Source organism: Ambystoma mexicanum, chromosome 7q, assembly GCF_040938575.1.
Source record: "Ambystoma mexicanum isolate Mex_15411 chromosome 7q, UKY_AmexF1_1, whole genome shotgun sequence".
Lineage (NCBI taxonomy): Eukaryota > Metazoa > Chordata > Amphibia > Caudata > Ambystomatidae > Ambystoma > Ambystoma mexicanum.
The window spans coordinates 901,725,704-901,752,196 of NC_090941.1; the positions used below are offsets into that span (position 1 = coordinate 901,725,704).

The window sequence follows — 26,493 nt, forward strand, 5'->3', positions numbered from 1 at the left end:
AGAAGCCACAAATACAATGCCACATATGTGCATGTTTTCAGTGGCATGTCTCAGAGAAACTGGTTTTATATCATTAGTGGCATAGAATCTCTTCAGCATCAGTACTTTAAGTTTGTGAAGAAATGTCCATAATCTTGATTATTTACAGATTGTGGCATTCTGCAGTAGGTGTTATCTGGTTGTTAGGACTTATCAATCATCAGCTACATCACATTTAACGTTACTGCTTTGCATGAACCCTTTGTAATGATAGACAATGCAAGCAGACACCCTTCCATGCCCCTTATGAATTGGAGCTTCTTTCACTTGAAATCAAGAAAGCATGTTTTTCCCTATTTCCCCTTGGGCTTTTCGTAGGTGGTGTGCTACAGCTGTATGGATGGTCGATTAATGAGCGAACCACAGCATTGGCAGCCGGAACGTGTCCTGGATTGGACAAGACATGAGGCAGTATCCTCAAGGATGTTGCCCATACAGGGCAAAGCAAGGGGAACAACCCACAGAGGAATGCTGAGAGTTGTTATACGCAAACTCGGCTGCCCCCAATACCGAAAGCCAGTCCGACTGGTACTGAAAACCGAGGCAGCTGAAGTATTGTTCCATAGTAGAATTAGTTTCTTAGGCTGGCCATCAGTTTGGGGATGATATGAGTAAGAAAAACATGCATCAACGACCAAAGACCTGGTCAGATCCAGCCAAAACCGTGATGTGAACTGGGATCCCCGGTCTGTGATAAGGACAGAGGGCAGGCCAAAGAATTGGACAACATGGGCGAAGAACAAAGTAGCTAATTCAGAGGCGGAAGGTAAGCCCCCGATAGTGCCCTTCTGTTCTTGTGATGTAGGGAGTAAGGGGGTTGGCGTCATACCATTCTCTTCTTGGGTCGACTCTTCTTTTGTTCCTTTGTTCAGGTTTTTGTTTTATCCGTCTGAAAATGTCGGTATCGTTGCAGTATCTAGGTTCTTTGGTTGGTGCGAGGTATGGTGTAAGGTATAAGGATTTTTCTGTTACGATGTTTATTCTGTCGATAGTATTGTTTGGCGGGGTGTGTTCTGTATTGAAGGCGTCTTCTGCTGGGGGCGGTTGAGCTTGTGCTTGTACCATGTTGCTTCCAATTCTGCGTCTGGCCATTTTTGGTCCTTGGAGGGGGGTGTTGGTCTGGGGGTTGGGTTCATAGGGGCAGTTGTCCAACTGTTGTTCCTTGTGCCAAGCTACTGTTGATTTTAATCCTCTTAAATTGATGGGTCTGGAAGTTTTTCGAGGGGTGTGTCTTTGTTCAGTCAGTTGGGTTGGGGTGTTCCTCTTGCAATGGGATGGCTGTCCTGGGGAGTATTGTACGTGGGAGGGTGGCATGGCTGGTTATGGGCTAGGGGTGCGGTAAATTAGGGTGGGGATTGTGGTGGTAGTAGTTACTGGCTTTGGTGGTTGCTGGGTGGTCAGGGGTGTCGGGTTCTTAGGATACAATTATGGCAGGTACTGATAATATCCAGACGAGTGGGGAGCAAGAGGTGGAGAGCCTAGGTTTTGCAGGTGGTTTACAATGAGTTGTACTCTTGGCTGTAGGATATCAGAAGTCCGAAGGGATGTAGGTTTCAGCGGGAGCCAAGCGATCATTCAACAGCTCGATTCTTGATCCTTGGACATCAGCGGGTGGGTCCAGGTTCCGCAAAGGCAGGCACTGGTCAAGATTGGGACACCTAGCTATCGGCGAAAGGGTTTTAGGCCTCGCAGAAGGCAGGTGGTGAACAAGTATCTGGTTGGGGACACTTGGGTGACAGGGGAGGTTTAGTTTGGGAGAGGTAGGTGGTAATTAACGCCCAATTTTAAGACGCCTAGATATCGGGAGGAAGGGCCAGGCCTCCCAGAGTGTCAGGCAGCAATTGAACACCTGCACTGGCAAAGTGGTTTCTGCTGCCAGTTGATCGAAACGGGCCAAATATGACAAAAGACTTTGCTTTCCTTGCAGCAAGACCAGGAATGCAAGGTCTGACGCCTGTGCTTTACACCTGGCATTGAATACTAGGTTCATAGCACCCAAAAGGGCATCTTAGTCATATAGTGTTGGAAGTTGTTTGCTTCCAAGAGACGATTGGCCCAGGCAGTGGCAATACCCCCCAAATGTGACCGCACAAAGGCGGCCTTGGTGGTGGAATTGGGAAAGGCCAGAGGGCGACAAAGAAAATGCAACCTACATTGATTAATGAACATCCGGTAGGTGTTGGGGTCACCCGTGAACCGTTACGCTGGGGCCAGTGGAAATGGCCCAGGCAAAACAGGGCTAACTCCCGGGTTCGGGGGAAGCGGAGCTGGAAGGGCTGCCGCAGCAACCCTGTTCATCGTCTGAGGGCAAAAGGTGAACTAAGCTCTGCATTACGTCCATGCGTTGGTGCAAAGATGCATGAGCGGCTGCCATATCTGTGTGGAGGGCACAGAAGGCCTGGAAAACAGTGTCCATAGGGTCTGCCCCAGGATCCATCACAGACTGACAAAGTGGGCTCCTTAATCTGTCAGGATCAAGTCTGACTCTGATAACCCCAGTCGCATATGACGACCAGGGTCTCCTTTCACAGGGAGACTCCCCCTCCCCCCACATATGCCCCTCTCCCAGGGGCTCAGTTGAAAAGGCAGGAGCAACCAGCAGAGCAGAAGAAGGGAAAGAAAACAAATAGCACACTATCAGTTTTCCTTCTTAATAACCTCAAACCAAATAGATTGCACCATCCTCAGACAGTACGCAACTCCTGCCTGCTGCGATGAAGATGGAGGCGATGAACCTACTTGCAAGCTCCTGCCAAGGAAGTCCAGAGAGTACAGGAATTCCAGAAAAAGAAGTATCACAGAGTTCCAACAAAGTCTTCTTTGCAGAGGGCGCCTGACTCAATGCAGCACAAGGGTGCAATCTCGGCGTAGAGCAAGTATCCAGTTACCATATGCCAGAAGTTCGTAGCAAAAGTCTCTGAGTCGATGACTCGAATAAATGAGGAAATGTACAAAAAAAGTAAATCCAAGTAGTGCCAAGTTCAGTTCAAACATAAAAAGCAATCCAGGGCGTAGAAACAAGAATCCACAGGGAAACTAGGAGGAAAATCTGACATACAAGTCAGAAAAGTCACTGCCACCAAGGAGTTAGAATGAGCAGTCCGGGAAAAGAAAGCCGAGTTCAGGCGGAGCCAGGAGATCCGTCAAAAAGGGAATCAAGTACCAGAACAGACAAAGGTAAGGCAAAATCAGGGTCCGAACGAGAGCCAAAAAGGTCTGGAAGCCGGTTGGAAATCAAGAAGACCAGGACACACGAAAACTGCCTGCAGGGTGGAACATGGCAGTTAAGGAGCGCCGCCCGGCAAGTTCCAAATGCTTAAATACAAGCATCTTCCGGGTTGTGTCGGAGAGCAGAACACCTGACAGGTCACGTGCGCGGACTCTCTGGTTTCCTGGGCAACTTAGTCCGTGGAGGTCGGCGCGATGTATACTGCCCCAAGCGCCACAACAGTCTCCACAGAATGCGTTGCCTGGCATGGAAAGAGTGGGAGGCCGTTGTAAGCAGGCAGACCATGGCACTCACCCAGGATGTGGATGGGACTGTCTGGTCCCATTCCATATCTGTCGTGCCAGAGAGTCTAGGTGTGGTGCATGAAGGAAACCAATAGTTGTCATTGAGTGGACAACTACTGGCTGTTTGAATGGTGCCGATCCTTACCATTGGGGGGCTTGGACTTGCTTCCAGGCTGGATTTTTGGATAAGAGGATGACTCCTGCAGCCATTTCTTCAGATCAGCATTGGAGCCAAGAATCCCTCATAGATGAGCAGCCAACTGAAGATACGAAAAATATTCCTGAAGAGGCCTGGCATCTCTTCCTGCATCTTCTCCTGTGAAGCCCTGTTGGACTACCTGATCTCCGAAGACCCTGAGCGGTGCTTCAGCCCTTGGACTACTGGCAGCAACTAGTTTGATTCTTTTTCTGGTATCCAGCAGTCCTGAGCCTTAAAGTTTCCCTGGACCAATCGGCGGGCTGACCCAACTCTCTCTTGGGATACTGCACCAGAAGCATTGCCTTTCTGCGGTGCACCTGGAACTTCGGTGGTCGCCAGCTTGTGCTACAAGTCTCCTTCCCAGTGAATTTCAGCGTCGCAGCATCAAGGGATCCTGTCCTAGAGAAGCTTCTCCAACGAGACTGGAAGGACATCTGCCTTGTCTGTGTGTGGTGGCAGTTGCTGGAACCCACCCCCTATCCTGGAAGTGACCTGAAGAGGCCTGCATCAGTGAATCTTGCATTTCTTTATCTCCAGGGGTTGCATCTTGCATTGGACCAGAAGAATCCCTGCACCCTTATCTCCTGGGCCCCTCTCACCAAAACCAAATGTGAGAATTCCAACCTCCAGCCAGCCCCCCCAGCCGTCCCCCATCCTCCAATCAACCCATCAAGTCGTTGCTGAAGAATTTGAGTCAGAGGGTTAAGTAAGCGCAAAGCATTTGACTCCCCCTGTCCTACATAGGTTACGTTTGGGAACCAGTCCCTTTGTATCCTAACATTCCATTCCACTGCCTTTTGATCATCAAACCTGGGTAGTGCGAGAAACCTGAGGGTATTCTCACTCCTAAAACTACAGATCCTCTTCTCATGTGGCCAGGGAAAGGCCATTGCTCTTGGATCCCGACCCTGGGGGTGGAGAAGCGAGGAAGAATCACCTGGGTGGAGGGTCCTCAGAGATTGGGAGTGGGTTACCTGCAGGTGCGGCATGGTATCCCCCTTTCCCTAATGTTGACCAACCTAACCCTCCCCTGACCTTCATGGGCTACTTCACGACCTCTCCCCTCATTTCCCCACATTTAACAAAGTACTGGGACGAGCAAGAGGAGAAGGAGTAATGAACTCTACCCCTTCATGTTACCACTCTGGTACTAGGACGAAGAAGATGCCTGCTAAGTATGGGGGGAGGCATGCCCCCTTAATAATAGTCAGGCAAACCTGATTAAGCGGCCACACCTGCAACCTGCTAAGTGGTTGCAGGTGTATAAAATGAGGGTCAGAGAACAGCATGGAGAGTAACAGGGAGGCCTGTGTGGGGAGATCAGCAGGGGGACCCTTTCCATGTGGAGGCTGCCGTGGTGGGACTGGAGCAGGAGCCAGGACGCTGGCAGATACCCCAGGGAACTTGTGGGACCGAAGACCAGTGGGCTGTGCCATTGCCACAGGTCTGGGAGCCTCCAAGACAAAGAGCAAGCAGCAGGCGCTGCGGGCGAACCAGGGAGAGCAAGAACGCCATCCGCAGAGAAACCTTTCATTGCCGTCGGGCAGAGGAAAATGCATAACAGGCGAGCAGAGCTCCCAGCAGGTTGCTCGCTGGCCTCGCAAGCCGAGAGGAAGCTACAGAGGCCATTGGAAGGAGACGCAGAGAGGCGGTGAGTGTTAGAGAAGCACTTAGGCACCGGGGCTCTCTTAACAGACCGTAAACAGTCTTTGAAAGTTAATACAATTAATGTATATTGAATACCAAACTGAACAGAAATATGAAATTAAGTGTAACGAATACATCGTAAATACCGAACTGAAGGAAATTGTGAAATTGAACATAACGGATGCATATTGAATACCGATCTGAATGAAACCTTGAAGTTAAACATTTTAAATACTAAATGCAATAAATCTTTATGGGCAAAGCAAATATCAAGGAACAGCCAAAGTGCCTAAATGAAAGCAAACTACTGGGTGAGTGCAAGTGTGAAGAAGTGCCATTAAAATGTGGGGTATGAACAAGACCAACACGAACTTGCAGTGCGGCAAGGCCAAAAACTGGCAAGAGGTGTGCGACACGTGATGGCAGAACCAAGAGGTTGATGAGGAGCAGCCAGAGAAGTGTAAAACTGCACATAAAGCAAAGAGGTCAACAAAGATGAATTAAGTAAAGGTGACTTGGTGCACAGGGGCAAGTGCTGAAGAACAATTATGGGCTACAGAGCCTAGGGATCCTGGTTGCACGATCTGTGATGGTGGCTGGACCGTGTGGTCTGACAACTGCGCCTAGACCAGGAAGCCCTGGATAAGAAAATCCAAAGACATTGTGAAACCAAACCATGGAGAAACATTATAAGAGAACTGGTGAAGCAAATCAGGAGGAGGGTCAGGCTGACCTCGATTTATGTTGCACTTTTGAAAAGACTTGAAACAAGTATAAGTGGCAGAGTTAAAAGTCTTGGGGAAGGGAACCTTGAGATTTGAGGAACTGCATGTATTGTCTTGAGAACAGAGCCAGAAGAACTTTTTGTTGTTGAACTGTGTTGTTTGGAACTTGGGGAAGGGAACCCTGAGGATTGTTTGGAACTGTATTGCCTGGAACGTGAGAAAAGTAATCTTGAGACTTTTGTGGCACTTTCTTGCACTTTGGGAAAGGGAGCTGAACTTTAAGTCTGTTGTTTGTGTCTTGCTTCATGATGCCTTCACAACAGTACCATCCGAAAGATAAGAACACCATTTACTTACCTAGTAACCTTGTTGAATGTCTTCCTTGGAACAATCACCAAAACAAAATCAGAACTTGCCTACAGAGACTACATTCTGGGGAGAAGCATTGTAGCTCCTGTGACATTTGGGCCCAAGGCCCCATTATTATTCTCCTTCTCCTTCGCATTAATTTACTTGCCTCTCAAATTGATTGTCATACTCATGCATTTTAAGTACCTCTGGTGAATGTATATATGTTTATTATTAAGTATTGTGTGATATCACCTGCTAGTTTCATTTTTTATGTGTAAAGGCCTGGAATAAATATTTCAATTTTTATACATTCCTGTCTAAACTGAATTATTGGGTGCTTCACTGTGTGAACTAATTTCGGCCCCTGGCCCCACCCCCACTCTCCTGAGAGTAGCCTTGACTGCTCTCCATTGCTACGTTGATTAGATTTTGGGTAACCTCTAAGAGTTCCTTGTTCACTGCAACTAGGATGATCTCCCTAAAATCTGTCTACCAGTCCAGAAATCCCTCTTAACAATAACTAATCGATCATAGAAAATATAATTACAAGACTCTGAAATCCTCCTCGCCTCAGCTGTGACTACACTGACAATGCAAACATCACTGCCTAAAGAAACATATTACTTAATACATCATACTATTTTATGAAATATTTTATTTGGTCGAATAGATGCCCTAGCTTTTCATGCATACGGGTAGGCTGTGACATCTGGAACAATCTGAGGCTGAGTTTTTTCAAACAGTGTGTTGACGACCAATAAAGTCAATGGACATGATTTATATAAGGAATAAGAAATTAAGAGAAATTCTCTGTGCACAAAAACATTGATGCTCTAAAATAGTTATTTATTGGCTACTTCTTTTTCTCAATGGGCACTGCTGCATACAATAACTTGCTATTTAATATTAACAGCCTATTGTAAATAGTGCTTACAACCATAATATTAACTTTTTGTAGCTCTATGATAGTTGTTAATATTGCAACCTCATTGATGCACCTTTTTAACGTGAAATAATACAAGATTCAAACTGTATCAGGCACTATTGGAGGCACAAGGCGGAGAGATCGACACATTTAAGAGGAGGTGGGAGCGGGATATGGAAATGGAAGCGGACCAGTGGAGAAAGTTGTGTGTGAGTGTGCACCGTACCTCAATGGCCTGTCAATATATGCTGCATGGGCTAAAACTTTTATATAGGTGGCAATGGGACCCAGTGAGGATATCAAAGATGTACCCAGGAGCGAACCCATACTGCTGGAGGAAATGCGGGCAAACGGCGGACTACTGGCACATGTGGTGGGGTTGTGATAGTATAAAATACCTAGGGGTAAGAATACCCAAAGAATTGGATAATCTGTATGAGCAAAACATCCCCCCACTATTTCACAGACTCTTTTGCAAGCTTGAAACTTGGTCTAAGCTTATTATCTCCTGGCTAGGAAGGTTGAATGCAATACAAATGGTACTTCTCCCCAGAGTGCTATACCTATACCAGGTGCTGCCAATAGAGTTGCCTGATTCGCACTTTACAGAGTTGAAAAGAAGGATAGTGAGATTCCTGTGGCATGGGAAGAAGCAAAGAGTGGCTTACAGAGTACTCGTGCAGCCCAAAGAAAAAGGAGGGTTGGGTCTACCTGAGGTGCGCACCTATTACAGAGCAGCCCAATTTAGAGCCCTGATCCATCACCTGCGAATGGACAAGGATAAACAATGGATAGGCATTGAGAATTATCTATTTAGACTGGTCACGCTGGGGGAGTGGCTTTGGGCACAAGCGAAGGCAGCCCCTACAAGGGTAAAATCACACAAGATTCTGGGCCCGCTTTGGAATCTGTGCAGGATCAAAAGGGAAATGGTGTGGGTCACAACATGGCCTTCACCACTATGGACTCCCTCTTGCCCCCCGGATACAAGATCGCATCGTTGACCACGAGTGGTTCCAGGATTGGTTTGAGGCAGGGTTGGAGAGAATAGGACAGGTCCTAAAGAAAGATGAATTTATAGACCTGAGGGAGCTTGAAGAGACTTTGGGTGTAGGGAAAGTCTCTGTATTCAAATACTTGCAGCTTAAAGGGGTGCTAATGTCAGAGGAATGGAAGGAGGAGTTGCAAAGGGAGCTGACGGGCACGGAGAGGATATTGAACACTGCATGTGGTAAAATCCTTACGGCTTAAACTGATTATACCACATGTTTAGATTTGTTTTCCACTCTAGTGGTGGGTCACTTACAATTGGTCATTGACCCTAGAAATACTGCACATGTTTACACAATGGCTACATGCTATATTTTTTTTTTTGTAACTTTCTTTATTGGTTTTTCAACAATGATATAATATGACATTACAAGACCGTGCACCTGTCAACGTGACCCCTGACCCCCCCCCTCTCGATTCGGTCCCCCACTTGATATTTAGTACTGTTTCTTATCAGTTCAATTGCCGTTGTTATTTGGCACTCGTGGCTGCTGTTGAGGTTTCCGGTTGTTCGTGTCGGTTTTGTATTGGTGGTGGAGACTGTGAGATCGTGTCGTCGTCTGCATCCAACAGGTATGCTATGTACAGGCCCCAGATGTCTGGAGGACGTGCGTGGAGGGGCAGAGTCCGTATGTAGTTCGTTTTGACATCTTGACAATAGGTGACATCCTGTAGTCACTGCTTCAGTTTTGGTGGCGGTCCTCTGTCCCAGTTGCAAGCTATTTGTCTGCGTGCCAGGACAAGGAGTAGGTTTGCCAGTTTCCTGGTATACTCTGGTAATTGGTTGGTTAAGCCCAACATGGTCAGTGTTGTGTCGGGATCCAGTTGCACTCCGATTATTGCTGATATTTTCCCTAGGACCGCTGTCCAGAACGCTCCTATTTTGGGGTAGGACCATGCCAGGTGGACAAAGTCGGCTTCCGAGTTCCCGCAGCGAGCGCAGGAGGTGGTTATTGTCGTCCTTTGGGTGTGAAGTTTTGCGTGTGGTAGACCTGATGGACAAAGTTGAAGTGAATTTGTTTGTACCTTGTGTTTATTGCCACTTTCTTTGTGAGTCGAAGTATGTATGACCAGTCTTCTTCAGGTATTGTAATGTTCAGAGCTCTCTCCCACCTTGCTCGAGCTTTCGAGCAGTGTGTGAGTTTTTCAGTTAACAGGGTTTTATAGATATTCGACACCAGGCAGTCTTCGCCTTGGGCCTGTATCACTCCGTGGCGCAGTGGCCATGTCAGGGGTTGGAGTGGAAATGTGGCAATGTAGGTTTGCATGGCGTGTCGGGTTCGGTAGTACATGAAAACGTCCAGGGCGTTGTTGCCTCCTTTGTCGCGGGCTTCTTGGATCGACAGGAACGTGCCATTTGGAAACAAGTCACCTAGTGAGTAGATTTGTAATTTCTTGGTCCATAGCTGGAACACTTTTTCTGATGTTATAGGTATCCCTGGAATGCTTCTCACCGGAAGGAGGGGAGAGTATGTGGTTTGGATTCCATTTCTTTTAGCAATTTTTTTCCATATTGTGTGCGTCGTGACCATTGTGTTCATCGTTGTTGAAGGTGTTGGTGGTTCGTTGAATATGACTGCACGAAGTAGATAGGGCGTTACTAGGGCTCTCTCAATTTGCACGTGTGGCCGGATGGAGTGTATTGCATACCAGGGGCTCAGGTACTGGGCTTGTGCTGCCCAGTAGTAGCCCTCTGTCGGGTAAAGCCAGTCCACCTTGTTTTATGGGCAGGATCATAATGCTGTGGGCTACTCGGGCAACCCTGCCTGCCCAGACTAGGTCGAGAAGAATGGACTTGATTTGTTGTAAGAATTTTTGCGTGAGTAGTAGAGGAATATTTGTGAAGAGATAGAGAAGTTTGGGGAGAATTACCATTTTCGCTATGGACACTCTGCCCCAAAGTGTGAGGGGAAGCGTTTTCCATCTGTTCACTTTGGTTTGGATGTTATCGGGTGTCGTCTCGTAGTTGTCTTGCATGATGTCTGTGCTGGATCTGGACATAAGTATCCCTAGATATCGGACCTTCGAGTGTTGCCAGTGGAAGCCAAAGTCGTCTTGGAATTCTTTGGTTGTTTCTGTGAGAGGGAAAATTATCGATTTTGAATTATTGATTTTTAGTCCTGAGAAGTTGCCGAATTTGAGAACTGCTCGCATCACTGGGTTCAGGTTGTCTTGTGGGTCACGAAGGAAGAGTGCTATGTCGTCTGCATATAGTGAAACCACCAATTTGTGCGGGCCGAAGGCGAGACCTTGTGCAGGTGATAAAGCCTTAGGTCTGACGCTAGGGGTTCCATGACCAGGGCGAAGAGCAATGCTGACAGTGGGCAGCCCTGTCTGGTCCCTCTGCGTAGGAGGATTTCGGAGGAGCTTTTGTTTCCAAGTTTAATTTTAGATGTTGAGTGTTTGTAGAGGAGGCCTATCATTTGGATGAATCGCTTGCCGAGGCCCATTCGTTCTAATATTGCAAATAGAAAGGGCCATTCCACAGAGTTGAATGCTTTCTCGGCATCGAGAAGCACTGCCACTGCTTGGTTTTCTGGGTTAAGGGCCTCGATTGCTCCGAACATTCTTCTTCTGAGGCCAAATGATGTGTTTCTGCCTGGAACAAATCCAGCTTGGTCCGCCAGCACCATTGCGGGCATGAGTGGAATCAACCTTCTAGTCAGGATTTTTGCAAAGATTTTGTGGTCAAAGTTTATTAACGATATGGGCCTGTAGGAGGCGCAATCTTCCTTGGGTTTACCTGTTTTGTGTAGGAGAATGATGTTCGCCATATAGAGTGTTGATGGGAGCTGGACTTTTTCTATGGCTTCTTCGTAGACCTGGAGTAAGAGCGGGGCTAGGATATCCACGAAGAATTTGTAAAATTCACCTGTTAGGCCGTCGGGTCCTGGGGCTTTGGTGCTCGGTAATTCCTTGATTACTTCTAGGATCTCTTCCGTAGTGATGGGTGTGTTCAACAGCTCACGTAACTCGCCACTCGTCCAATATAGTTCGGTTGTGTTTAGGTATTGTTACTTCGGTAGCATCCCTGGAATAATTGGAGTTATATAGGTTTTGATAAAATTTGCGGAATGTTTCTAATATGTCGTCTTCAGAGTATACGAGGGTTCCCGATGTGTCCAGCACTGCTTCGACTGTCGTGGGTTTTTGTTCTGCGGTGATCAATCTTGCAAGTAGTGCACCGGGTTGTTGACCTTTGCCGTACTGACGGATCTTGTGGTGACTTGTTAGGAATTTGGTTTCTCTTTCTGCTAGTGTTCTGAAGGTTTCTAGTTCTGTCTTAAGTGCTGCGAGCGAGCTGGGAGTATTTGTGACTATTACTGCTTGTTCAAGTGTTTTGAGGCGATCTTCGCATGTGTTTAATTCTCTCTCAACATCTTTAGGATTCCATTTTCTTTTGCTAGGCACACCGCTCTGATGAAACATTTTAGTGTCTCCCAGCGTGTTCCCGGCGACGCTACCGTGCCTTGGTTTATTTCTAGAAATGTGCTCAGTTCAGTACGCAGTTAATTGGCAAAGATTTGATCTTGAAGGGCTCTCTGCTTGAATCTCCATTGGGGTCTGGTGAAGTCGCTCCGAGACGTTGTGCACACTAAGGTGACCGCTGAATGATCTGAGATGGACCTGGGGAGAATTTGGCATTCACCCCATTGAAGTCTACTATGAGCCAACACGAAGATGTAATTGAGTCTCGAGCTGGATTTGTGTACCCAGGAGTAAAAAGTGAATTCCTGAGAGTCACGGTGTTTGCTTCTCCATATGTCAATGAGATCATGTGCTTTGCATATTTCGGTTATTTGTAGACTCGCCTTGGAACGTGGGGCGGTTGTCTTGTGTGTTTTGTCTATGCGTGGGTCGAGTGGGGTATTTAGATCGCCACCCCATATTATTGTGGCTTCCCTGTTTGATTCAATGTGGGTCTGGGCCCAGTCGAAATTATTGGAGCCATCTATGTTGGGGCCGTAGGAGTTGATCATAATTATTTCTTCCCCGTCTATGGTTCTGTGGACGAGCAGTGTTCTTCCTTCGGAGTCGTTCCGGGTCCGGATTAGCTTGAAATTTGTTGTTTTATTAATAAGAATGGCGACTCCTCTTGCGTATGATGAGAAAGTGGCGAAGTATCTGTGGCATCCCCATGTCTTAGCCCAGTGGTTTTCTGAGTTAGGTCGTAGGTGCGTCTCTTGGATAAGGGCCACATCGATGTTATGACGACGGAGGTATTGTAACAACTTCTTCGTTTTGGAAGGCTGGTTGCCCCCTTTAATGTTCCATGTGGCTAGTTTGAATTTTAGTGTTGCTACGTCGTTTCTGCTGCTTTGTTTCTTTTTGGTGTTTTTGGGTGCTTAAAGCAGCTTTTCTTGAGTGCTTGTCATTCAGAAAAAGATATTCATAAATTCGAAGTGAAGTCGTTGGTCCCGGTTGGGATCGGGTGGGGCCGGTTTTGGCCCTGGTCGGTGTACGTCTCAAACTGCTGGCTTGTTTCTTCTGGGAATTCTTCCCCCAACTTGATTCCCTTCTTCCCTTTTCCCCTCCCTGTCGGGCAACCCCCAACCCGCCCGAAGTTAACCCCTCCCTAAATAACTTAGTGAACAGTGCTGTGCTCGGGGCGCTGGTGCCCTCCAAGGATCACCTATCCCGAGGTGTATATAACAGACTTATGCTCATGTTCCAATCTCCCAAGTCGAGCTGGATGTGAAGTTTTTTCAGGGCGGATCACTCCCGTTCTTCTCTCCTTTGTGGTCTAGGCATTTCACGTAATGGACTGCATCCAATATTGTCTAGAAAGGTGTTGGCTTCCTCTGGTGACGTAAAGAATTGTGTTTTTTCAGCATGGAGGATGCGTAATTTGGCTGGAAAGAGCATTGAGTATTGGATTTGTTCCTCTCAGAGGCGGCGCTTAACTCCACCAAAGGCTCTGCGAGATGCTTGCACCGCTGGTGAGAAATCAGGGAAAATTTGGACTTGGTCGCCATCGTATTGAATGTCGCCTTTGTCTCTGGCTAACCTGAGTATTAGGTCACAGTCTCTGAAATATAGCAGTTTAGCGATGATGGGGCGAGGTGGCGTTCCCGGGATTGGGCGATTGGATGGAATCCTGTGAGCCCTTTCAACTACGAATAGAGGAGAGAAGGTAGTTGCTCCGAAGATTTCTTTGCATAGTTCCACAAAGTCTTCCATCCTCGCAGGATTTTGTTGCTCTCTAATCCCTACCAGCCTAATGTTGCAGCGGCTGCGCCCTTCTAAATCTTCGTTTTTGGCTACGATTTCTTTTACTTGGTGCTCTAGTGATGTCACTTTGGAGGACAGGGATGTGGAGTTGTCTTCAAATCGGAGACCCTCTGTTCTACGGTGTCCAGCCTTTCGCCATGTTTATCTAGGCGATGTTGTATTTGGTCCACTTTGGATGAGAGGGTGTCGATTTTGGCATCTAGGTTTCCTATGCCTGCTTTCAGTTCGAGCAGTATTTCTCGTATGTCGAGAGATTGGAGGGGGGGGGTGCTGATTCGGTTTCCTGTTCCATGTTTGGTATTGGCGCTATTTCTCGATTCGTCTGCTTGGGAGTTTTGGCTATGGCCCTGGTTTCGAACATTAATTTTTCGCTGCGATTTGTCTGTTTTGCCCATACTTGTGTGGTTTCTTTTACTTTGCTGGGTTGGTCCAGGGGCGGTGAAGCGGCTCTCAGCTCGGCGTGTGCTGTTTGGGGTTACGCCTCTGGTTGTAGAAGGGTACTCTCGACTGTCTTGGGAATTCTACTGATCTTATGCGCTCTGATTCCGCCGGAAGGCTAGTCCAGGTATGGTTCAAAGGCTTGTGCCTTACTGGGCTGGATACCGTGTGCGGCGGAGAATGAGTGGGCGGCTTGAGTGAAATTTATGTGGGGCAGTGGTTGTCGAGCCCCGCTGTTGGGTCCCAGAATAACAACATGAGCTTTCCTTGTGGCTGCCGCCGCTGGGCTGGTAGCTGGAGCCTTCGTGGAGTTGTCGCAGCTGTTGGTGGAGCTTGGCGTTGCCAATTTTAGAGTCCTCCCCCCTCACCCGCCCCCCACCTGCTGCTTTGTGAATGTGCGGGAATTGCAGGCTGTTCGTCTGTTGGGTAGGCCGGGCGCAGCCCCGGCCGCCGAGGGTGTTTGGGTAGTGGTACGGGCCCAAGCAGTGGATCTTCGCTCTGCGCTGTGTCCTTTGATTAGTTGGCCGTGATCAGGGTACTGTTGGCGGAGTGTTTGGCGACGGTGGGGCCCGGGGCAGCCTGGGTTTGAGGAGCTGGAGAGTCTGCAGCTCGCCGAGGGCTTTAGTGTTCCTCCTCAGCCGGGCCAGAGGGGCCTGGCTGGAATAGCCGCGTGGACCCCTCGCCTGCTCACCGCACGGGTTGTCTGGCAGTGGTCTACAATGTTAGCGGAACGTTCGCTGGAGGCGGGGCTGGGGCTGTTGGGATTTTGAGGAGTCGGAGGCCTGTGGTTCGCCACGGGCTCCAGCGATTCTTTCCCCAACGGGGTCGGAGGAGTTGGGCCGGGCCCGTCTGTTTGCTGCCCGGGTGCCCACAGGCCGGTCCGGAGACCTGGGGCGGGGCGAAAGAGGTCGGGGCGGCGTTTCTCCTACCTCACGCCGGCGGTGTGTCCGGGCTGCTTCCCTCTCCGCTTCGCCTGCGTCAGGAGGGCCCCATGAGCCCAGTGCCCAGTCCGGCTCCCGACTGGAGGCCCGATGTCGCAGGTAGGTCGGGCGGGTTCTTAGCTGCCTCCGCAATGCTCGGGCCGTGGATCTCCGGTCCGCCACAGGCACCTCCTCCAGGGGGCCAGGGCGCTGTTCTCCTTGCTCCGCATCCTGCGCTTTGCTTGGGACACGCCCCGTCTGTGTGCTGCGAAGGTTGCGACCGGGGGAGGTCTCTTGGGTGAGGGTGTCGTTGGAGGATCGATCACCGCGTTGCCGTAGTGCACCGCTGTTGCGGCCTTTCTCCCGCCGACGCCGCGTTGACCAGGATGTTGGCGGATGGCGTTGAAACTGGTACCTGCCAGACGCTTGTGTCTTTGGACACGATATTGTGACCAATGGAGGAGGGTTTGGGGGTGTATGAAGCTATTTTTGCCATGATCTTTCTCGGGATCGGTGCGGAGCTCTCTAGTGAGCTGCCATCTTGGACGGCTCTCTTACATGCTATATTTGTAACAAACAGCAGCCCACAACTCATAGTGATGCATTGGGGAGTAGCTAAGTAACCCCTGTGAGGGCTATTTTGACCCTTAATCTTTTTGCAAATCCGGCAGTTTAAATATAAACGCTGGCATATCAGAAGTGATGGCCACAGGAAAGAGGCTGAATTGAGAAATGCTATTTACCTCCTTAATGGGCGATTGGAAAATTAGAAAGAATTGCATTATCTGTGATGCCAGTCAGCACAAGACATTTGTAACGCCCTCAAACTAGTAAAAATGGAAAACTCATTGGGAAATTCAAAGTTTAAAAAAAACACTTATGTAACAATAACAGCACCAGCAACATGTTTTTGTGGGAGGTTCCCTAAAGTCTTCAAACATAGATGTGGTCCCTCAAGCTGTTCTACAGGGTGAAAGATGTATGCATTTTGACCTGGTTATAAAAAGATGCTGGCATTATAACTTGTTTCCTTCTTTTGTTTTCAGGTTTCACGTCTTCTCTTGCTGCTCTTCCACAGACCTCAGCTGGCCTTAACGTTGATTTTGATTCTGTATTTGGAAACAAATCTCCTACTAACATCACAATAGATGCAAGTGGTAAGGAAATTAATTAATAATTTTAAAATCAAAAAATAATAATGGCCTATGTTCATTAGGATTTGTGAAGGCGAGTGTCCCCAGATAGCACGACCCTCCCCGCAATGAGAGGCAAGAAAGGACTCTCCCACGAATGGGAATAAGGCTAGGACCAAGTGCGGGTGAGCTTAAGGGAAGCTTTATCTAAGTCAAATAGGGCATGCAAAGAACTCTGCAAACTCCGAGCGCGCTCTGTCAGACAACCGCAAAGACAGGCGTTTATATTTATAAAAAGTGTCATAGGCACCTACACACTATAGGGGGCACATGTACATGGGGATTGGGTGGCATCGACTAACTATATGTGCAGCTGTGATGCGTCGCTCCGTGGTTGGTGGACACCCCGGGTGCCAACGTGGGGTGGGCCGGTCAGCTGGGCTCGTCCAGGAGGTGCTGTCCGGTCAGGCGTGGTCAGTGTCATTGATGGACGTTTTTCTTGGCTTTCTGCCCTAAGGGCTAGGCACACCCCATTCATTCAATGCTGCAATGTCAGTTGCCCTGTAAATCCTAAAATAGGTTATTCTACAGGTTAATACAACACAGGACGAATGCGCATTAGGTGGGGTACTTTGGTGATACATCAATACAGGGTTGCTGTTATCTTGTTGACTAGGTATCATAGGCCACGGAGTTGGGTCTCAGGGCACGGGGTAATCTGTCCCCTGACGAGTCATAGACATCACAAGGAGGGGACTGCAGGGGTGGGGGGATCTCTTTGACCTGTCCTCCCATACATTTGGAAGAGTTTTAATCGGCCACAGTTATTGGTGGCTCACCAAAATCTTAACCTGCGTTAAACTGTGCAAAATTATTGTGGAACCCAACAATATATCGCTTGCTTTGTTAGAGAAACCAGATTAGGTTTCTACTCTGTACACATATTGCAGTGTGTTCACCTTCTCCCGTGCTTACTTGGTGTGATGGTATTATTGGCTGCTTCCCTTGGCTAGAATAAATAGAATTATATGCAGATCACTTGTTTTTTTAATAGTATTTTTATTGCCATTTTCAATCAAACAACTTGATTCCCTTCCTCCACCCTTCTCTCCCCAAAGAATCATCAACTTCTTTTACACAATATTCAAAACCCTTAAATTATGTGGACACTATTGTTGTACAAAATCTCCATTTAAATGTTCCAACACTACAGCCCAGTCTTGTCGAAATTTTCCCTGTTCCCCTGGCAAAGTATAAGTCATCCATTCCATGGCGACAAAGCCTCATAGCTTAACCAACCATTCCTGAACCCCCGGTGGCTTCTTCTGTTTCCAAGCAGCTGCTATAACTAACCAAGACGCTATCACCATCAGCATAAAAGCCTTGGTCTGCACCTTAGTAAGTATATTATTCTCTGGATCAAACAATCCACAAAGCCACACTGTGGGAGGCCATTGATCCATCCAGGGAAACAATTTAGTTACCTGTTCAGTTATCTCTCCCCAATAATTGCCTAATTTTGGGAATTCCCACCAGACATGTCACCAGTCCCCCCGCATTCCTCATCCTCGCCAGCATTCCTTGGAGAAAGTCGGGAACATTATATGGAGTTTCTCAGGTGTATAGTGCCATTGGTACATAACCCTATACCATGCTTCCCTAATCTGTATAGATCTTGTTAGTTTGGGAATATTTTTCCACAGCAAATCCCAATATTCCTTCGGCAGGTCTGTCTGCAATCTTTTCTCCCTTTTGTGTATATAGCCCCAGACCTGTACCTTTCTCTCTTCTAGAAGAATCAAATACAGTTTCAACGCCATATGTCTATTTCCTGAGTGGGTGGTAATACATTTCTCAAACAGCATAAGCTCTCTCCTGGCCCCTACCCCTGGGCTGGTTAGCCAATGTCGTATTTGATAATATTCCAGCCTGTCTCTTTCCTCCAGACCCATTCTTTGTTCACATTCTTCAAATGAACTTAAAGATCCACCCTGGACCATATCCCCCATCTTCGTACAGCCTACTTTTCGCCACTGCTTGAATGATCCCCTTACCATTCTTGGGTGAAATTGTGGATTTTCGAATAAAGGAGTAAATGGTGACGGACGTGTAGATAGTGCACCTTTATCTATTAAATATTCCCACACCTCCACGACTACTGACAATACCCGACTAGCCCTGACATTTGGAGGTCTGTCCTGTCGTTTCAAGCACAGCATACCTTCCAGCGGGCAACCTGCCACCGCACAATCCATTTGCACCCATAATTTCTTGGAATCACCCCTGAACCATCTCGAAGCACCCGTAATTGTGCAGCCTCAAAATATTTTTGAAAATGCATTAACCCCAATTAGCCCTTTTCTCTAGCAGCCATCAAAATATAAAAAGGCCACACTCAGAGTTTTTCTTTGCCAAATATCTCCCTTCATCTCCTTATTAAGCTCTCTAAAATATGACCTAGGGGTCTTTACTGGAAGTGTTAGAAACATATATAGTAGTCTAGGAAGAGTCACAATCTTAATCGTAGCTATCCTCCCCAGCCACGATATTTGCAATATCCATCTCCCAATATCTTTTATCACTTGATGTAATGCCTGCGGGTAATTACACTCATATAGCTTGGAAACCGTCCTCGTTATATTTACCCCCAAGTATTTTATAGAAGTATCTGCCTCTATACATGGCGAATAAGACAACAACTCCTCCTTCTGACTTGGAGGTAAGCCTAGTCCCAACAGTTCCAACTTCCCCATGTTAACTTTCAACCCTGCACCCACTCTATTTCCACCATTTCCTCCAGTAAAGATGGCATCGATTGTCTAGGCTGTTGGTACATCATCAACATATCATCTGCGAAAGCCGCAATCTTATGTACCTCATTCCCTAATAATAATCCCCTGAATGTCCTCCCTTGCCCTGATTTTACTAAGAAATGGCTCCAGATATATGGCATACAAAAGAGGTGATAATGGACAAACTTGGCGGTTACCCCTGCCAATGTTCCCTCTAAGCTGAGCGCATGTGCGCTTGCCCAGCTTCCTTCTGGGTGCCGCTCAGATTTTTAGCAGAGCACACAGACAATTACCACCTATTCAAAAATATTTAATAAGGCACAAGCCACAGCAATTAATTGAAATTAGCTTTCTCTTAAAATAAGCAACTAGTCTTGATAGTCTGTTAATTTGCATTAACTACTATACAAGGGTGACCGTAAATGCCTAACATCCCTAAAAGCAAAATACAGCAAAAGAGGTTAAAAACTAATATGAAAAACTGGCTCCATGAACAGAAGAATCTAGCCAAGATATGCCTGCACACGTTAACCAATAATGTTGCCTCCCCACCCAGGACTCCTAAGCTTGATTCTACCACACTTTTACCTTATGACTCTAACTTCTGCCCCAGGACACATTAAGATAGTACCGGACAACCTTATGACTCTTCCTCTTGGCTCTGCGAAAGGTTAGCAGACATGTTTTATGTTTGTTGTAATATGAATAACATTCATATGCCAGAATTTGTTACTCATTGTGCCTTACCAAAAGCGTTACCAACACGATACAATTGAACTACCAGCTAAAATATCGGATACTGACTGTGAGTAAGCAGGCTACCTGCATGTGTAACCTTATCCCATACTTAATCTTCTTTGTACATATGTCACACAAGTGCTTTGAAGCGGCCCCCTTGCAAGTTACTGCATTATAAAACTAAAACATGAATTTGCCCTGTAAGGATTTTGAGAAGACAAATGTTATGCTCAGTATCTCCTACTTTAGCATTACTAACATTACCCTATAAGTGGAGAGCAACATTACAATATCATTTACTTTGCCTACAAGGGATAATGAGTATGGACCATGGCTGGGATTACTCGTCCATAGTATCGGCGCACTGGATATTCAGACAGGAGAATGCTTTTCACATAGTCTGCCTCGTTTAAAGGTGTTCAGAGTTCCTTTGGGCATAGACCTTCATACATTATATGGTATCTCGCTGCTGTGCAAAAACAGGTTCACTGAGCACTGTGTAATCCTACGCAATGATATAAGGGTGGGGTATGTTGCAAACAATCTTGTATGCACTACAAAAGAATTGCTTACATGCAGAGTCATGACATTCTTAAAATGTACATAATATGCTGAGGCATTAAATATGCCTTGCTTGCAAAGTCTTGAGGGTCTGCAAATATCCAAGTGTTTACTGCTACAATCCCTCACGTTTTACAGTGCTCTATCAACTAGTATTGGAGGCTAGCACAGGGGCTGAGGAAGGTTAAGGGTGGAAGAGCTCAGGTCATCACTCCGTGCGGGTGATGAACAAAGCAGCAAATTTCAAAAACCGAGACAGACGTTTCAGCAGTACAGTGAAGGAAATGTGCTGCTTGTTTGCTAACGGATAGGAAATTCTAGTACCCGTCTAGACAACAGCACCTTCTTTTCTTTCTATGCTCAGCTACTGAGGGCTTTTCAATATAACCATGTGTTCTGTGTGTATCGTCTCTAGCATCCCCCTGCATCTTAATTAACTGATAAAGAATTACAAAAGAGGGATTCATAGTTACAGAAGAAGACACTCAATCAGTTGTATCTCTGATGAATTGATGCTATTAACTTAAAAGGTATATGTATATATATATATTTCTGATAGAATCACATGCTGTGCATAGTCCGACATCCAGTGGTCACTGCGGAGTATTGCATTTTGTTTTTCTTAGTCGAAAAGGGGACGTCGACATGGCGTGTCTGAAACACTATCCCTATAGTGACGTGCAGTGTACCCACAATCCCTCACGCGTTGAGGTCCCTCAGATTGTTTTTTTTCCGCCCAGATATTGGTCACCTTTACGCAGAGCTCCTTGAGAGAAATTGCAAATACTTTTACTCGACCCTTCGTTATTTAAGACTATACATTAGAACCCTCCTTCGACGTCGTAGCTGAGAAGCTGTTTTCTCCGCCGAATAAGAACTTCGACGGCGGTGACTTCGACAGAGGAGATCCTTCGGCGCTGCCGAACACGTGGCCTGGCCTCGCTGGCCTAAGACAGTAGGGAGAGTGGGATCATGGGACATTTCTTGTTCTTTCTGTGAATGCCTTTCTCTTTAACCTCCCTTTCCTTCGGGGTTGTTATCACGTGTACTATCCTCAGCTATGGAGAGGTCTCCCTTTAGATTTTGCCTGCGCTGCAAGGGCAAATTCACTTGGAAATAAGAGCACAAACGGTGTAACCGTTGCTTGCCCCTCGACCTCAAAGAGGACGGCTGTGCAGCCTGTAAACTTCTTAAGCCAAAGACTTTAAAGGACCCCATGGTCAAAAGGTGGGCAGCTTTATGCTGTGTCTAGGTCTGATTCCTCACCCGCCGCCGCCGTCGAGTGTGACGAGGATAGTGATAACCCGACCTACGCGTCAGAGGTCGTACACCTCTCTAGGGAGTGTTCCCGCTCCTCGTCTGTCCCCGGCCCCGACAAGCTCGGCTCCCGCCCTGCTTATGGGGATGAACACCCCGGCGACACGGACGAACACAGAAAACACAAGCACACAATCCACAGCACGTCATTGGTGAAGACGAAGACAGCCCTAGCGTCAACGGAGACGCCGGGCCTACCGGTGACCGCCACCAACCGCAAGGGTCGCAAGCCCACGCCGCCACCGCAGCCGCGACTAGTTACTGGGCTACCTGCAGACAAGGGCGCTAACACTAAAACATCAGGCGACGCGCATCGTAAGAGCGCTATCGTCGCTGAAAAAGACTCGGCACCGACCAGCACGATGTCCGACGAACCCTCGACGAGAAACTAATCGTCGAGTGCTTGGCACGTATAGTTTCCAAGGACGGCCAGAAACGGACGGCGAGTGACACGCCAAAAACCGCTCACAAGGCCAGGGAAGCGCCGAGGATGCCGGAAGGATGGCAGGGTTCGCTCCTGCCGTCGAAAGAAGGCCCTAGCCTGTGAGGTTTCTAAGAAGGCGAAGGGACCTTATCCTCAACGTTATGGGACAAACCTAGATGGATAGAGGCAGAGGGACCTCCTTTTTCACCTCCAGACCGTTCTGGTTTACCATACTGGACAAGCTGGACAGATTTGTCCACTCCTCAAAATAAGACATCTAAGAGACCAAGGGAGGCGCTTCCGGAGGACCCTAGGGCTAAATATCCTACATTATTTAACCCCCTCCAAGAGGACATGAATACTTATGACCTCACTGAAGAGGACTCTCACTTCCAGGAAGATGAGGAGTTCTTAAATAGTGAAGACCAGCAAAACCTAGGAACAGAAGAAGGTTTTGAGGAAAACACTGACATGGGTGAGGGGGGCTTCGAGGAAGACCCAGATGAAGGTGGCACACAGCCCTGGCAGTCACCCACTGAGTCTACAGACCCTGACATCTTAAACCTTCCCTCTCCTCAGACCACACCGGTCAGGAATCCATCACAAATAGATGAGCAACCCACCTTCAATGCGCTACTTCGAAAGGCAGCAGCGCATTTTGAGATCGAAACTGGCTTAATTACCCCTGATACTGATTTTGTGGAAAAGATCATTAAAGAAAAACCTCCCACTAGTCAAACCATTCCCCTCCTCGCCTCAGTTAAGAGACGAATTACTCCATCGCTGTCCACACCTGCACTGGTAAGAGGGGTCAACCCCAGAATTGAAAAATTGTTCAATTGTTCGACAGGTGCTTTGATACTATACTGTACTGTGTACTACACCAATTGTAAAATAGGCTAAACTGTATAATATTTACCTCCTGATGAATGTTCCACACTTTGTCCTATGGAACAGAAACATGTCGAGACACATCTCTGGACTCTAAACAGGGATTCTAATTCATGACACATTGATCCATGTTTGGATGGGTACCACACCATTTGATTGACAAGTATCCTCAGTGGTCGTATTTTTCTGGTAACATCTTTGTACACTGGCCATATAAGCCTGTTACGTATTTCCTATTGTTGTTTTGCACATTGGAAGTGATATTAACAAATTTTGTATTATGGACCAATCTATTTAATTGGACATTTTAAACTTTACGATGTCTTCGTTAATAAAATTTGATACTATTATTTAACTACGTCTGGTCCCTCCTATTGTATTACTAAGAGTGTATATGCTTGGCACCCCCAGTACCTGTTCTCTAACTTTGTCTCCCTATATATTGACCACTATCCTCCCGGATATAGACAAAGTATACACTGCTAATTTTGATTAGACAGTAGTATACCGGGCTTCCTCCCCTTGTAAGTGGGAGTAAAGAGAATACACCCTCCTATAGCTAATCCAGCTCCAGGATGGGACCTAAATGTGGTACTTACCAGGCTTATGGGCTCACCTTTTGAACCCATGCACAAAGCATCCCTTAAGAACCTCACTCTTAAAACTACTTTCTTAATAGCCATCACCTCCATTAGGAGAGTGAGTGAACTACAAGCGCTCTCTATACTAGACCCCTTTGTAACAGTTCACAAGGATAAGGTGGTTCTACGCACACATCCTAGGTTTGCACCAAAATTAATGTCTAAATTCCATGTCAACCAATCAATAGAACTACCAACGTTCTTTCAAAACCCTTCAAGTTTGGGAGAAAAGAGCCTGCATACACTAGATGGCACACAGGGCTGTCATGTTTTACATGGAAAGAACTAGACCTCTGAGAAAGACTAATCAGTTCTTTGTCTCAGTGGCAGAAATGCAGTTTCAAAATCCACTATTTCTAGATAGATTGTCCAATACATTACTCTGTGTTACACTCTTGCTAAGAGAGAACTACCCTTCAAGCCAAGAGCACATTCTACTCGAGGCACTGGGGCTTCCATAGCATTCATTGCAAATGTCCCTCTGGAGTCCACTTGCAAAGCGGCAACCTGGAGTTCTGTACACACCTTTACAAAACACTATTGTCTAGATGCCCACTCTAGATCTGATTCCCAGGTGGGGCAAGCAGTGTTAAGGCATCTATTTTCTACTGTTCCTTCTCATAACCCACCTCCAACTCCAGGTACTGCTCGCTAGTCTATGCACAGCATGTGATTCTAAGCAGATTAACAAACATCAGAAGACAATGCATTACTTACCGTAAAAGCATTTCTGATGGTTGTATCTGCTTGGATTCACATGCGCCCACCCTTCCTCCCCGCTCAGATGGAAGGAACATAGACATCCTTACCTTTCTCTCTTTTCTGCACTCTCACGTCTGATAGGCTTCCTCAGGGCAGAATAAATACAAACAGAGTGACCTCGACGCGTGAGGGATTGTGGGTACACTGCACGTCACTATAGGGATAGTGTTTCAGAATCTAAGCAGATACAACCATCAGAAATGCTTTTACGGTAAGTAATGCATTGTCATATATGCGATCTTCAGCATGGCTCCATAATAAACCTCAGTAAGGCTCTTATTTAATTTTATCTAAGCTGTGGTGTGATAGGGTGGGCAAAACTATAGACTTTATTATGTGCCCTGTCATTTAACTTCCTATGTCAGCGGTATAAGCAGGGCTCTAATCGGATTGTGCTCCCTACTTGGAGTCAAATGATTTTTCAGGGAGTAAAAAGGAATTAGCTTTGCCAATAGGGATACTTTCTGCTTTTTAAAAGATGTTCTTCCCTTTACAATCCCTGTTGAAATCAGGCATTAATATTATAAGAGTTCCTTCCTATGACACTGCTCTACTGGTCACTAATGCAGATAGATATCAGTGGAGCTTTGTGGGTTGAAGCAACAGAATGTTCATTGTTTCTTATTTTTGTTTGGCACATTTAAATTTTTTAGGGAACAAAAATGGATGGTGTATGTCTCTTAGATATAAGACTGGTGTTATCACTACCCAAAGGACAACGTAATGTGGATAGTAAGCATAGGAACAGGAATGTTTGATCATCAGTTATTCTGATGCAATTATTATCCTTAGACAAATTATTAGAAGCATGTTCTCCTGGCCCTTGAATTACTCCATTAAAGTGGCACTTGAACTCCTATCAGTATGTTTTTTTGACACATTGCTTTTAATTGCCATTAATACATCAGCAAATGTTGTATTCTGTCTAAATTTCTTGACGGCCACATCAGTTTATGACGAGATATTTGTGTTTTGTAGTACACAGGAGTGATTTTCCAGTGGCATAAAACGTTTGCAAGGTACTGTGGCAGATGTTGAAGTCTTGGATTGGTTGATGAGTTTTCTGTTTAATCTCTCCCTCCCTCCCTCCCTCCCTCTCTCTCTCTCTCTCTCTCTCGGTCTCGGTCTCTGTCGCTCTCTCTCTCTCCTTCTCTCTCTCTCCTTCTCTCTCTCCTTCTCTCTCTCTTTCTCGCTCTCTCTCTCTGCCTTTCGGTTGCTTTCTTTTTCTCTGCTCTGACTCTCTTGGGCTTCTCTTCATTTCCGGTGCTATTCCGACTTCTGTGCGAAATCTCTGATCCCTTTCTGTTGTCTGTGGGACTTTGGGCATACTCTGATTTGCTACTATCTATTACCAGCTAGTGGTGGTTACATTTGCATTCCGCTGTGGCTCTTGTTCTTACGTGGAGCTTCTACTGGGCTATTGCTTCCTTTGATCTACTCTTTATATTCTTATCTCCGCTCTGTGATCTCTCTGATTGGGTTGTTGGTTCCTGCCTCCCCCCTCTTCAGTCTTTACCGCTCTGTCACTCAAAGGAGCTCAATCCTTTCCTTGTGCATTTCTTTTTGGACATTACCTGCCGACGACATTGGTTCCAGTCTGCCTTCTTCCCCTGTGTTCAGCTCTCCAGCACTGCTACTGAAATACAGGACTACCTTTGCCCTTTCTTTTTCTTTGAACACTTTGCCATCCAGGAGTCGTTTCATCATATCACTGCATATCTTTTCTGGAAGTCACTCCTCATCTTTTGGAATACCAAGAGCTCCACTTACCTTCAAAAAATCCTAACCTGCTCCGAAATACCAAATAGGATTTTTTAGTGCCGCTTAGCTTTTTCCCTTTTCAGGGCTGCGCAGGGAGTACGCCATTCGTGTTGGTACTGTTTCTCGGTCCGAGGTCTCCACCAGCGACGTTTAAGCCCAGGTGAGACCTTCTAACGGTGACACTGCATTGCGCTTGCCTCCTACCGTGACACTATATATATTTCTGATGTTTGTTAATCTGCTTAGAATCAGATGCTGTGCATAGGTCCGACATCCAGTGGTCACTGCGGAGTATTGCATTTTGTTTTTCGTAGTCGAAAAGGGACGTCGACAAGGCGTGTCTGAAACACTATCCCTATAGTGACGTGCGTTGTACCCACAATCCCTCACGCGTCGAGGTCCCTCAGATTGCTTTTTTCCGCCCAGCTACTGGT

General features: G+C 46.7%; 1 protein-coding gene across 6 annotated transcripts in view; it reads left to right on the top strand.

Annotated features, from left to right (window-relative positions):
- PICALM (phosphatidylinositol binding clathrin assembly protein) overlaps positions 1-26,493 on the top strand; it is a 1,182,846-nt gene that overhangs the window by 830,343 nt on the left and 326,010 nt on the right. For all 6 annotated transcript variants that reach the window (XM_069639772.1, XM_069639773.1, XM_069639770.1 and 3 more), the window contains one exon: positions 16,086-16,196. In XM_069639772.1, coding sequence (XP_069495873.1) covers positions 16,086-16,196 — 111 coding nt within the window. The remainder of the gene's footprint in view (positions 1-16,085; positions 16,197-26,493) is intronic.